This window comes from Tuber melanosporum (genome assembly GCF_000151645.1).
Source record: "Tuber melanosporum whole genome shotgun sequence assembly, scaffold_11, strain Mel28".
Classification (NCBI taxonomy): Eukaryota; Fungi; Ascomycota; class Pezizomycetes; order Pezizales; family Tuberaceae; genus Tuber; species Tuber melanosporum.
This window is the reverse complement of record NW_003298766.1, coordinates 314,876-327,828: the sequence shown is the minus strand read 5'-3', so window position 1 is coordinate 327,828 and position 12,953 is coordinate 314,876. Positions and strand designations below refer to the sequence as shown.

The 12,953-nt window shown below is 43.7% G+C and overlaps 3 protein-coding genes; 1 reads left to right on the top strand and 2 right to left on the bottom strand.

Annotated features, from left to right (window-relative positions):
- Window positions 1-3,603: 3,603 nt before the first annotated feature.
- Window positions 3,604-5,941, bottom strand: GSTUM_00004251001 (uncharacterized protein). XM_002835499.2 has 8 exons: window positions 5,863-5,941; window positions 5,755-5,797; window positions 5,627-5,693; window positions 5,312-5,557; window positions 5,092-5,259; window positions 4,731-5,039; window positions 4,188-4,676; window positions 3,604-4,116 (listed from the first exon to the last, which is right to left on the bottom strand). Exons 1-8 carry the CDS (start codon window positions 5,875-5,877, stop codon window positions 3,852-3,854), a joined length of 1,602 nt encoding a protein of 533 aa, XP_002835545.1. The 5' UTR covers window positions 5,878-5,941; the 3' UTR covers window positions 3,604-3,851.
- Window positions 5,942-5,952: 11 nt separating this feature from the next.
- GSTUM_00004250001 (uncharacterized protein) lies at window positions 5,953-6,284 on the bottom strand (the record flags this gene model as incomplete). The annotated part of the gene is made up of 2 exons (XM_002835498.1): window positions 5,953-5,959; window positions 6,043-6,284. The coding sequence occupies 2 exons, from the start codon at window positions 6,282-6,284 to the stop codon at window positions 5,953-5,955; spliced, it is 249 nt and encodes an 82-aa protein (XP_002835544.1).
- A 248-nt stretch (window positions 6,285-6,532) lies between these two features.
- GSTUM_00004249001 (40S ribosomal protein S5) lies at window positions 6,533-7,968 on the top strand. XM_002835497.2 has 4 exons: window positions 6,533-6,612; window positions 6,709-6,874; window positions 7,046-7,525; window positions 7,584-7,968. Exons 2-4 carry the CDS (start codon window positions 6,735-6,737, stop codon window positions 7,603-7,605), a joined length of 642 nt encoding a protein of 213 aa, XP_002835543.1. The 5' UTR covers window positions 6,533-6,612; window positions 6,709-6,734; the 3' UTR covers window positions 7,606-7,968.
- Window positions 7,969-12,953: the final 4,985 nt, after the last annotated feature.

Sequence of the window (12,953 nt, the reverse complement as noted above, 5' to 3'; positions counted from 1 at the left end):
CAGGTTGCATACGCAATTGGAGGGAATACCATGACGGAAGGTGAATGGGTCTCTTACAACAGCACATGACTGCTATAATGCGGTTTATCTCGCATTTCGACGTGATCTACAGCGCAAAAGAAGTATCTGGTATTGGTTAACGTATATCGGTAGACCACGAGGACTTTTGTCGACCGCATCATATCTGGTGATCCAACCCCCCCAACAACCGCGTACGATACACACACACACACACCTCATCCGTCAAAGAAAGGGCAAACCACGACCATCAAAGAAACAATATGCCGAGATATTTTTGTTTGTGGAAAGGAAGATTGCCCAGGGCGATTTTCATCAATTGCTAGTTCCAAGGCCAACAAAAAAAAGTTGGTATGATAATATGTAAAAAAAGGCTTCTACGCGACAGATAGGTATTATACATGTGCACACTCAGAAGACGAACTCTAAACTTTATAATATTATACGGATAAACTAGATAATAGGCTTTAACCCCCGATACACTATTGCGATACAGCAATGGCAGCTCCCACCCCTCATGTATGGGGTAAAATCTTAGCCATCGATGCTATTATTCAGGAGAGAACAGAAACATGCCAGCAATCGGTGGGACAAATGCGGTCCAGGCAAATGTGGCTCAATCATAGGGTTTTATAAAATACGTATATTATTATAAAATACGGTATTTTTGACAATAAATTTTATACCATACATACAATACATACGTGCCCTAAAATATTTGAACCTAAATCCTAAACCTTAAACCCTAAATCAATTACAATTAGTTGTAAAATAAGATTTTACTCTAAGAGTTTGGCAGAGAATTTTTCCCCCTATCAGCTATTCCAGTACTTAAGAAATACCATTATCACTTGATACAAACTCCACAGAATACCAACACAAACTTTGCGAACATGGGCCGTACAAAGGATCCCCAGCTACATAGTGCTTTCGAGACCATTCCTCCTGAGAGTGGAAAAAAGGTAACCATTCTTTCCATTTGACAAAATGACAATTTTAATTTACTAAAGGTGAGATAGCTTGAATTAGTTTAGTGTATCGCATGTGGAAAGACCTTTGCCAAAAGTCCAACCTGTCAACGTGAGCATTTATCCACCTGTATCAAATATCAGAAGCAGATGAGCCTAGAAGGGAAGGCAAGCATTGGAACATCAAACCTAGCTACTAGTCAAACACGCATTACTAGCCAAGTCCAATGCCTATCACCTACTGAAAAGTATGATGCTGATCTCTCATTCACCTTAGCTGTATATATGAACAATCTGCCATTCAATGTCACTCAATAGCCATACTTTGTCGCCCTATTTCAAAAGATTTCACCTGCCTATAAGCCGCCAAGTCCATTCCTCTTACATACTACTTTACTTGATCAGACATATCTTCTGGTTAAGCTGGACGTCGACCAAGTGATTCAATCGACCTACTATCTTAACATCATTACCGACGAAAGTGAAAATGAATCCAAGTATCGGATTGTCAACATCTCTATTAATACTGACTGTGGAACATTCCATTACTGCTCAGAGAATGCAGGATCCATGCAGTTTACTGCAGAGAATCTGGCTTCATGGCTTATGGCAAAGCTTGGCATCCTTGTGAAAGGCGATTGGAAATGAATCAACAGCTTTGCTACTGATACTTGTTCTACTATGCTTCTTCTATGGAGAATCCTTGCAGCTAACGAAAGGTTGCAACTCTCCAAGGCACTCTTTGTTCCCTGTGACTTCCACGGCCTCCAACTTCTCATCAAGGATCTCCTTGGACTTCTTTACTATAAGGTAATCCAATCCAAGACCATGTTGGTTATCAATACCTTTCGTCGGTCTCCTCTTCAACTATCAATTCTTCGGGAGAAACAAAAAGCCTGCTATGGGAAAACTAGTGCCTTGATCCTTGCCGTCATTACCTGTTGGGGCACTCAAGCATGTGCTATTGAATCTGTTTACAAGAATAAGGATGCCTTTAAGTGCTATATACTTGATGATCGTATTCAACTCGATCATGAAGTTAAGAAGTTAATCTCGTCACGTGATTTCTGGAACAATGTCTAAGAGCTCCAGGATCTCATTCTTCCTATCCACAAGGTCTAAGTTCAATCAGAATCTGCCAATGCACATCTTGGACTAGTTGTATCTCGCTGGCTTGCAATTTGCAGCCACCTCCAGCACATCGCCGACACCCATGCTCCTGTACAGGAAATCTTGAGAAGAGAATAGAGCGTCAAGTCTTAGCTCTACATTGAACAACCTACTTTCTTACACCAACGAATATTGGGGTAGCCACAACTGTTGAGCAGCAAAACATAGTTATTGAATACCTTTGGAATGTATACCCTGACCCTCCCAGCCAGAACCGTATCCAGGAGCAATATTACATGTGCTGAGCCAAGGATAGGCCATTTGGTTCTTACAATCTTGCATGGAATATCACTAGCCCCACTACTTTCTGGCATGCCCAACATACCTTTGCTCCAGAACTTTCCCTACTAGCGACTAGATTATTTCATACCACAGCCAATTCAGTCATTAGCGAGTGCTCCTTTTCTGCTCAGAATCTGATTCACAACAAGGTCCACAATAGGCTTGACTCTACTCGAGTAGATAAGCTTACCTATATCTATCTCAACCGTCGTGTTTTGGACCACAAGGCTGATGAACCACACCAGTGGCAAGAGCTCTCTGGCAAGGCGGAAATTCAGCTTGAAGATGTTATTGTGGAACTCCAGGACACAATTGAGGCTGAAAGTGATGAAGGTATTGTAATCATAATCTCTTTTAATAGAAATACCCTTTTTAATTTCCTAATTTACTACTATCATTCTTGCTAACGTAGAGGAAGATGGAAATGGGGAAGAGACTGGACATGAAATACACCAGGAAGGGGAATCTGCTACCGACAATCCTTTTGAACATTCTGACAATAGTGAATCACTTGAAAGTCAGGCAAGAGGATCAAAGAGGGCAAGGTATAACAATTGTGCATAGTAGTAGCTAGCAACAATCTTATATTTGAAACCTTGTATTATTACATTACAATTGAAAGTAGCATTTCTATTTTTTCTACATAACTGTGCTACAGTATCTTGGATAAAATATTTTATACCTATTTTGAAACTCGGAATAAAATACGTTTTTAAAAATAAAATACGGTTTTTATACGGTATTATACGATATTATACAAAATGGTATAAATACAATCTCGAGCGCTATTCAAACAAAACGATTCACTCCTTCTGCCACGTTACGGCAAGTCCTTCAACTTTACGGTGCAGCCTACCGGTACCGATAGCTGCTTCTGTTTATCGGTTTATAAGTACAGCAAGATTAGTCTAGTGGGCGGGCCATGTTGTCACCATTGCCACTCACCCACGAATAGAACTTAATCTGTGCCGAGGCACATGTGCTCGAGTGGTTAACTTAGAGCCCCCAAAACCTACCGTACTCGTAGGTTCAATGTTTCTGTATCGAGTCAGCGAGGGCGTCTCACCTCAATATATCGCAAGTCTCCCAAAAGTCAATATTTTAACTTTCCATCACTAAAAGAATATCGCGAGCGTGTAGTGTAACAAGGCAGAAAACTACCGAATTTACGATATTTCGATTATTAATTTCCAGGACCTTATAAACAGCAACGAACTTATATCCGCAACGCAGGTGAAAAAAGTTAACAGGCAAGTATATAAGGGAAACCCATACTACAAAAAGAAAACCAAGGTTTTAAAAGCCATAAAAAATGAAATGAGGGAATAATGGATGATTTGCCACTTCGAGAGAAGAGAGAAATTCAGCACACAACGTACCGTCAGCCCAACTTCCAATATAGGCGCACATCAATTAAATGGTTTTACTGTTGGATCTTCCAAACAAGCTGGCGTATACAGCATCGACAACAGGACTTGCTGATATCCTCCTGCCACCGAAGAACCTGCCGTTCAAGCCTTGGATCGCTTTTTCGCCTCCCTGTACCTTTTCGAACTTGATGTAAATTTCTCCTTGACTGTTGGGGTCCAAGGCAATGTGAACGACATGTCCATACTTGTTCTCGCATTCTGTTTTAACGTCATCTTCCAGATCTTTAATCCAGGCGTCACCAGTTTCTCTATAGGCACGCAACTAGTATTAGCTACTAAACGACTAAACATGAAATGGAGCTCCAGAGCCCAGACTTACTCTGCCGGATCAAACATGTTTTTTAATACGACACATCTACTCGCCATAGGTACATCGAGAGGGAGAGTTTTAGTAACCTTCTCCGGTAACTTTTGTCTTAAGGGCAAGTCTTTGCCGTTCGAAGCGGCCGGTGATTTCGTTTTCTTGTCGGTAGGTGCTGGTTCATCCTGTCTCGCCAATTTCCTCATGAGCAAGTCCCTACTATAATTATTGAAGTTTACCCCAGCGACATCGGTATCATCAAGGGCACTAGCGCCAGCTCCACTAGCTTTATCGTCAGCACGGCCAACCCGGTCATTGCCCCCACGGCCACGGGAATCAAATGCAGATCCCTGAAATCCCTGGTAACCAGAAAATCGCTGGAGCATCTGAGCAGTAGATTCGGGAGTGAACTTGTCATTGCCAAGACCGACACGAATAGGGCGGCCAGCAAGGTCAAAACCGTTCATCTTCTCCAAAGCTTCGCGAGCTTGATTGGGATCACGATACCTAAAAAAGAGCTGTTAGCGCATTATTGAGAAATGCCATGGTCATGCAACTTACTGGACAAAACCATAGCCTCTACTCCTGCCTCCCTCCTCCTTCTGCAACTGAACGAACTCAAGTTCCCCAAATGGCTCGAATACGTTTTGTAAATCGCTCTCGGTGATACTAAAGTGAATATTTCCGACATAAAGCCTATGAAAAGGAATTTGATTCGTAGTCGTTGCCTCAGCGGCGCTAACGCGGGCTTGGCGGTTCTTCTCTGCCTCTGTAAGCTGTGCGATGATCGGAATTCCGAGGAGCTTCTGTCCTGTCAACTGAATTGCTTTGGGCACTGAGGCCTCATCTTTGAATTCGACATATCCCACACTATTTTTTAAGCGTTAGCTGAGCTCCCAATCTTACCCAGGAAGAAACTCACCCTTTAGATCTACCACTAACACGATCTTTAACGATTTGGGCTTCTTTAACTGGGCCAACCTTCTCAAAGAATGTAATCAGTTCCTTGGTCCTGAGCCTTGCAGCCAACTGTTGGACAAAGACAGTACGACGATCGCGTTCATCTTCAGTCAACTGAGGAGAGCGAGACCTATTAACATTAGCACGAACCCCTTCCCATAGGATAGTCTAATCAAACTTACCTAGTCCTTCCTCGGCCACCTCGCCTCCTTGGACTCCTTGATCTTCGATCACGGTCACGCCTATCTCCTCTGTAATAATCATCTCTGTCACGCTCGTCGTAGTAATCCCTATATCTGCGATCTCGACCGCGTCCAGAGTAATACCTGTCATCATCCCTTTCGCAGGAGCGGTGCCTGCTGTATCGAGATGAAGACTCATAGTATTCATCACCATCATAGTAGGAATCTCTACGACCTAAACGGCGTCTTGAAATAATGTCAGCAACTTCTGGGTCCGACCGAGGCGAAAAGATTCGAAGGGGCACGGAAACTTACCTATCGCTATCCCTGCTTCTGCTTCTCCTGCGTTCACGATGGCGTTCACTACGCGGGCTTCTGTCGTCTCTATCGCGGTCTCTGTCTCGTTCGCCGTCTCGGTCCCTTCTAGAAGAAGAAGATTTAACGCTCCCGCCGCCGTTGCGGTCGGGCCTCGGAGTAGAAGCAGCACTATCGTGACGATCAGGTTGCTGTCTTGGCTTAGTCCCTTCGGAGGCTTCGAGAAGGGCTTCTACGTCTAGACCAGACATCTTGCCTTTTTTTTATATTTTCTTTTTTTCTTTGTTCTGCTCGAAACTTTGGGAGAAACGCTGGGTATGGGGAGCTTATTCACTGTAAGCGGGGGTATAAGTTGTTAGGATATTGTTATTTCGCCGTGCGAGCGCGGCAGAGGGAGGAAGCGATGAGATTCGAACCCTTTCTTATGAATATTCGGATAGAATATCAGTCCGGCAGAAACCAAAAGTGAACAGAGTTGTCGAAGGAGAAAATAGGATATCCCTATGACTGTTAGAAGGGCGTAAGGCTGTGGATGATCAAAACGCTGATATCGTGGGTGTTCGAGACAAGAAAGATGCGATGGGCATGGCAGAAGAGGAAGGAGGCGAAAGAAAATAGCCTCGATCCGACACAACTGCTGACAAATGTTCAAAAACATCAAATTCCTAGATCTTATGCAGATGTTATTACTATGATATATTTTATTCTATTTGCAGGTATATTAAGCCAAATTTATGTCTTTTTTTACATTTGGTTTTCGGGCAAAGTGGCTATTGAAATTCAAGTTGGAGGATAAGGGCCGGGCCCTTAACAAACAACAGTCACTAAGATCTAATCAGATTGTGCATCCCACCTGGTGGTCCCACACACGTTCCGCCGCAAGGAAATAATTCTCTAGTTTGACGACGATAACACTTTACGAATTACACAGCACGGCAACCTGAGCGAACAACCCCCCGCTGCCACTAACGAATAGCTCACCCAAAGTATGTTGATTCTTCCCTTGAACGCCTTCTGATCCATCTTTCCCAAAAATTTCCTACTTTTTCTCACCCACTCCACAGGCTAACTCCTACACTTAGAACAAGAACACCCTACGACGATCAACATGTCTGACAGCGGAGAAGTCGAGGTCGCCCCGGCCAATTACTCCGTTTTGCCCAGGGAAGTTACCGATGAGATTGGAAGCACCAAATTGTTCAATAAGTGGAGCTACGATGATGTCGAGATTAGGGATATTTCTTTGACGTAGGAAACCCTTCTGAATGTTTGCTTGGATGTTTAAGGAAGAATAGAGCAAAGCGCAAATGGGGCCATACTTGGCTGGAAGAGAAGGGAAAGCAACAAGAGCTGCACCAAAAATATTAGGCAGACGGATATGCGAACTAGATGCTGACATCAAATATCAACTCACTCTAGCGATTACATGAGTATCCGTACCCCCGTCTATCTCTCCCACTCTGCCGGCCGTTATGCAGTAAAGCGATTTCGCAAGGCTCAATGCCCAATCATCGAGCGTCTTACCAACTCCCTAATGATGAACGGTCGTAACAATGGAAAGAAACTCATGGCTGTCCGCATCGTCGACCACGCCTTCTCTATCATCCATCTCACCACGGACCAGAACCCCATCCAGGTTGCAATCGATGCCATTGCCAACTGCGGCCCCCGTGAGGACTCCACCCGTATCGGATCCGCCGGTACTGTTCGCAGGCAGGCCGTCGATGTTTCTCCCCTTCGTCGAGTCAACCAGGCTATCGCCCTTCTTACCATTGGTGCTCGTGAGGCCAGCTTCAGGAATGTCAAGAGCATTGCCGAATGCTTAGCCGAGGAGCTGATCAATGCTGCCAAGGGGTCATCTAACTCTTATGCCATCAAGAAGAAGGACGAGCTAGAACGGTAGGAATTCTTGACCCGCTTACATCCCCCGCCCCCAAAACTAACATTTTTACCATAGTGTCGCCAAATCCAACCGTTAATCTGGGCATTTCTGGGGTCATGCGGGGGTTCTTCTTTCAAATAAAATAAAAAGTTCATTCATTTCGTGCGGTAAAACTAAACCCGGGATATTGCGGACAGGTATGTCTTATCATCCGGGTTACCTTTTAGCTGGTATGGGAATAGCTAGAGGTGGCGTGACGTATCTATAATGATGTGATTAACAATGATAAAAATCATCAAAACATTCTCCTTTTCTGGGCATCTGGGGGCTGGTCGCTTTTCCTTTTCCTCTACAAGTCACCTTTGTGTATAGTTTCTGTTTCCTAGTTCCCCCTAGTATCCGTCTACAGATGCGGTATCAAAGTTAAAATTTGAGTTCCTTGGGTCTGATGTATCAACTACGCGATGGGCCACAGTCCCCCGTTAATCTCCCATTCATAGATTTAACAAATAGTTGTAAGCTACTGGCCTACCACATCAGCCGACCGCGTCATTCTTATATTCACTACACAACCTGCCCTCGGCCCTCCAATCTATCGGAGCACAACCCAACATAATTTTCTTTAGGAACTTTGCATATACAATGACATCCTGCACTATTTTGTTAAGGAATAATACTTCACATTAGCCACCTGCGCTACGGGTGATACTGTTTAATAAAAGGCCATGAGGGACTAGTAGTCACTTGTACGAGTGATGAGACATGATGACAGACGGAAGTACAAGCAGAGCGCTAACTTAGAGACTATGATACTGTTAGGTATGAGAATGAACAGAGAGTGGTGGTTACGTGTTGTCAGCATATAGCCAAGAGGTATTGTCGTCAGCACTCAGATAGACTATGGGCAAGGGGACTACCCCTATATGTAGCTAGTTCAGGGGATCCCCGAGAGAGAGGGAACGAAGACAAGAATACCTCCGAGGAGCAGTAGAAAGTCTCTGGGTTTCTGAGAGGTTTTCAGTTCCAGGGCCGAGAGATCATCGACTAGTGAATTTCCATCATCTCCATCTAACCAGCGTTGGTGACTTTCATCTGCTCTCTACTCTTGACCTTTCTGCAATCTGCTTAGAGACCTACTACCGATTATTGTAATCAAACCCAAAGAGGTGAGAACAATAAACCCCCAGTGAGGCTAACAGAGACTACTACTTCAAGGTTACCGGAGAATTGGTCCATCCTCTATTGTGGGTCATCGTTTACCTGTTTGCCATTGCCCGAAAAGAACGTCACCATCCTCAACCGAGGATCCACAATACCCCCACTAGTTCAAATAATATTTACAGATACCTTACCTACCAACACACCTACCAACACGATAAATTGGTATTTCCCTTTCTCAAAACAGCAGCACAAAGCAAAACCATAGCGCGCAGAAAGTGCTTTACCGGACCCATAATACCCCTGAAAGAATGCCAATTTACATCCTGCTTCATTAGTTATTAACATTGCAGCCTAGGTATTTCACCAGAACAGAGTACAAGGAAATGGCGATAAATAAGTAAATAGATAAGTCAATCAGTAGGCCAGAGCTGAGAAGCGGCTCTATCCGGTCGGGTATGATGTTATGGGGTCGCTGCACATGTATGATATTCTACCGAAAGGAGATCTCAAGAGAGCCCACGCCCATAGCCAAGTCCCTCACTGTCGATCACTCGGTGATTCCCAGTCCTGGTGAAAATACCAGGGGATTACATGGAGCTGGCGGGCCGCTTTTTCTCCTGTGCGGCCTAACACTACAAGCGATATGCTGACCGTGAGATATGGATATAACAGTCTTTTTTTTTTTTTCTCTCCTCTTCTAGTGAACGCACAATTCCAAGCCAGAGCTTAAGTTACCTACCCTGTCCTTCCCTCCCCCCCAAAAAAGAAAGGAAACAAGGTCACAGAGTTTATTGAATTTCAGCAAAATCTGTAAGAGCTACTTGAATAGTATTCATGGTGCTATTCAGCATGTAATCGTGCCACGGTTGTGGCTTAACACAACTTTTTGTGGCTCGAAATTGTGGCTTAGCAGAATATTGTGGCTCAATAAAACTTCACACTTTACTCATGATCCAACTTCAAAATAATATGACATTAAAGTTAAATGTAATCTTAAAGGTTAATATAGCTTTAAGGTTAAATGTAACTTTACATCTTGATGTAACTTGAACATTGTAGTTCAATATAGTTTTACAGGCTATTAGTACTTTTAAGTACAATAAAAGTTTGATGGTTTTACAGTAGTTTGTATTACAATAGAGCTTGATAGTCTAATAGAATTTGGCAGCTCAATGAAGCTTTGCCATTGAACTTAAGTATACCATTATTGTTGAAACTAAGGCTGAAAAACTGCAACAGAAAGCACAAAATGCAAAGAACTTGAAAAAAGCGCTGCATGCAGAGCAGAAGCCTCTTCTTAATGAGCTGAAATTATATTCAAGAGAAAAAAAAAATACTCAAATCTATAAGAAGAAAGTATCTAAGCTTATTGTTACACAAATTAGGAGACAAGTCAGGTTGGGAAAAATAAATGTAAACTAGAGTATTTTGTACCTTAAACTTATAATTTCATATTAAGCCACATTGTTATGTTGAGCCATAATATCAAGTCACAAAAAGTTGTGTTGAGCCACAACCGTGGCACAATTATGTAGAGGAACCTCATAGTGCTAGAATACCGCAGAGGCCCCGTGATAGTATCATAATGGGTTGGAATCCCAAGATAGTAAGATATCACAACCGGACATAACGCTACAACACAAAATTTCAAAACTGCCAACCCAAAGTTCTAATTTGATCCTATTAGATTTATTTGGCGGGAAAGGTGCATGGGGGTGGTGAGAAAGGGAAGTGGGAAAAGTAAAAATCTGGGAAATAGAAGCACGAGAAATTAATAAAAGCATCTAGCACACAACATATCCCGTATTATCCAGAACCCCAAGAGCCTACCCCCCACCCCCGCTAACAGTTAACCAGCTTCCATCCTCCCACAGCCACAACCCTACTGCCAAGAGATTTTTGGATCCAGCTCTCCTGTTTTCCGACCCATCTAGATAACCCCTGTCGCCTCATTCAAAGCACTTATTTCCACCTCCAGCTCACAGAGTTCTTTACCAAGACTCATAGGAATCCCGAAATCTAAGGAGGAACAGCCGGAGGGCTGGTTAAGGGTACGAGCTATTGAGGTTCCATTGGAGTGATCAAGGATGCTAGTTGATTTTGCATTTTCCTGAGCATTCTTGACACCATGTCCGGTGGAAAGGTGGCCTCTTTGCCTATCCCAATCGGCAGTTACTGCATCCGTGAGGCTACCAAATCTCCTCCCGGACAGAATAGCTTTAAGGTATCCAGCAACTGCAGTACCTTCCGGCTGACTCTGAAGGGAATTGGTCAACTGACTATGAATAGTTCCAGTAGGCTCCTTCTCCTCTTGAACGCTACCCAGACCCCCGCTATTAACAAACTCAATGCTGGGCCCTCCAGGTTCTTCTACTGTCAGTAGATTTTCGGCGAAGCTACCTTTGGTGATAATTGCCTCGTGACTAGTAACTAGTCCTGCGTCCTCACTACTTTCTGTAGACATGGACATAGGTCCGCCTCCAAAAAGACTCTCTGCCTTCAAACTATTGAAAGAATTCTCCATTCCAGCCTCCTCAATTCCACTAGAGTCCCTCAGCTTCCCGCTGCCAGCACCAAATTCAACTCCATTATTGATAAGAGTTAGGTGTGATGTTGGATTATCTGCAAGACTAGTTTCACCAAACCAATCATGAAATCCTACCCTGCTGGAGTGCGATGCTGGTTTGGTAGGAGTGTTTCCAATTTCCGGGCTAGTTGTAGCTGTCTTTCTACCGCCAGTGATAACAGGTAGAAGAGCTGGATAATCAAGCAAAGCAGTGTCCCGAGCCCCCATAATGTCACATAATTCTTCCGACCCAGCCCTATGCAAAAGTGGGGGGAAATCAACAGGTGGCATGTGACTTCCAGCGAGATCAAGCTCCACAGCATCATTCATATTGTCTGACATTAAACCAAACTCTGGTTCAATATCACATTCCATTCCCTCCTGGCTGTCGTCGATGGTCTGACGTCTCCCCAAAGCCTGCGCGGTCAATTGACTTCTCTCGGTCGAGGAATTCTTGAGGCTGGCCTCCGGTTGGTAGCGTTCATTAATTTCATGGTCTTGGAAGGAACACGGCTCTCTGACAGGATCCTGGCCAGATACACCTCCTAGGAGTCGAAACCGGGAAGCTATCTCATCACAAGCATTTAGATACTCCGCGACGGCATTGAGAATCTCAGAAAACGGTGCTGCCTTAGATCTATTGTTCAAGAGACCTTCCAAATGCTTGCTTGAAACCTTAACTGCGCAAAAAGTTCTTCCATCCCCTCCCACCTCCTCTGTAATAGTAACAATGATACTTTTCCGAACCCACTTAGTCTTTGTTTGTTTTTTATGCCTCTTAAAAAAAATACCGGCAGAATGGAAGTATTCTTCCTTCACCCCTTTCCCCAAAATCAATCCCCACCTCGGACTGTAACAGATCTTGCTGCTCACTAGGCGCGAAATATTCTTGCAGGCAGACCGGCGTTCGTTCTTATGGATGGTGGATTCAAATATCATGTCGAGCTTCCCTCCTCCGTTGAATATATCTGCCTTGTAGCACGATCTGAGCTGAATACGGGACTCGAGAAACCTTAACATTTGGTCTACAAAAACAGTTTAATCACATGACATTATGAATAATGTTATAAATGAAGGGATACCTGACCAGTGATAACATACCTTCTTGCTCTTCCCCGGGGACGAGACTAGCTAACCAAACGGTGTTATAAAATTGGCCATTGCTACGCTCCTCCTGGAGGCAAATCTCCATAGCAGTTTGGGGGGTCCCCAACATCTCATATCCCAAAACTGACAAGTTTGTCTCCAATTTACCCATCCATTCCCCCATCCATCGTGGCTGGAAAACCCTTTTGATCTCGTTCTCCAGACGCATTAAACAGAAATCATGGATATCAAGCTTAAGGGTAGCGAGATTATAGTTTTTAATGTCTTGTTCGAGAAAAAAATTCTTTCCGAGTGTCACCTAACCCACAAAATACCATCAGAATTTCAATTGATTAAAACAAGTGGCCAATGAAAAAAGAAGGAATAGCTTAAAAAATACCTCCGCTTTGATGTAAACGCTATCGCTGGAAGGAAGCTTCTCTCTGTACTTATCTAAAATGGTAGTGATATCATCGATAAGAAATCCTCTCATTCCACCCACTGAAATTTGGGAAGAACGCAAACTACTTGAGATGGTTCGACTTATGATTTTCTCCTGGGCACTCAAATGAGCCGGGTACAACTGAAAAGTGCGGAACCCTTTTTCTGTCTCCTCCTTCTGCCCAGCATCC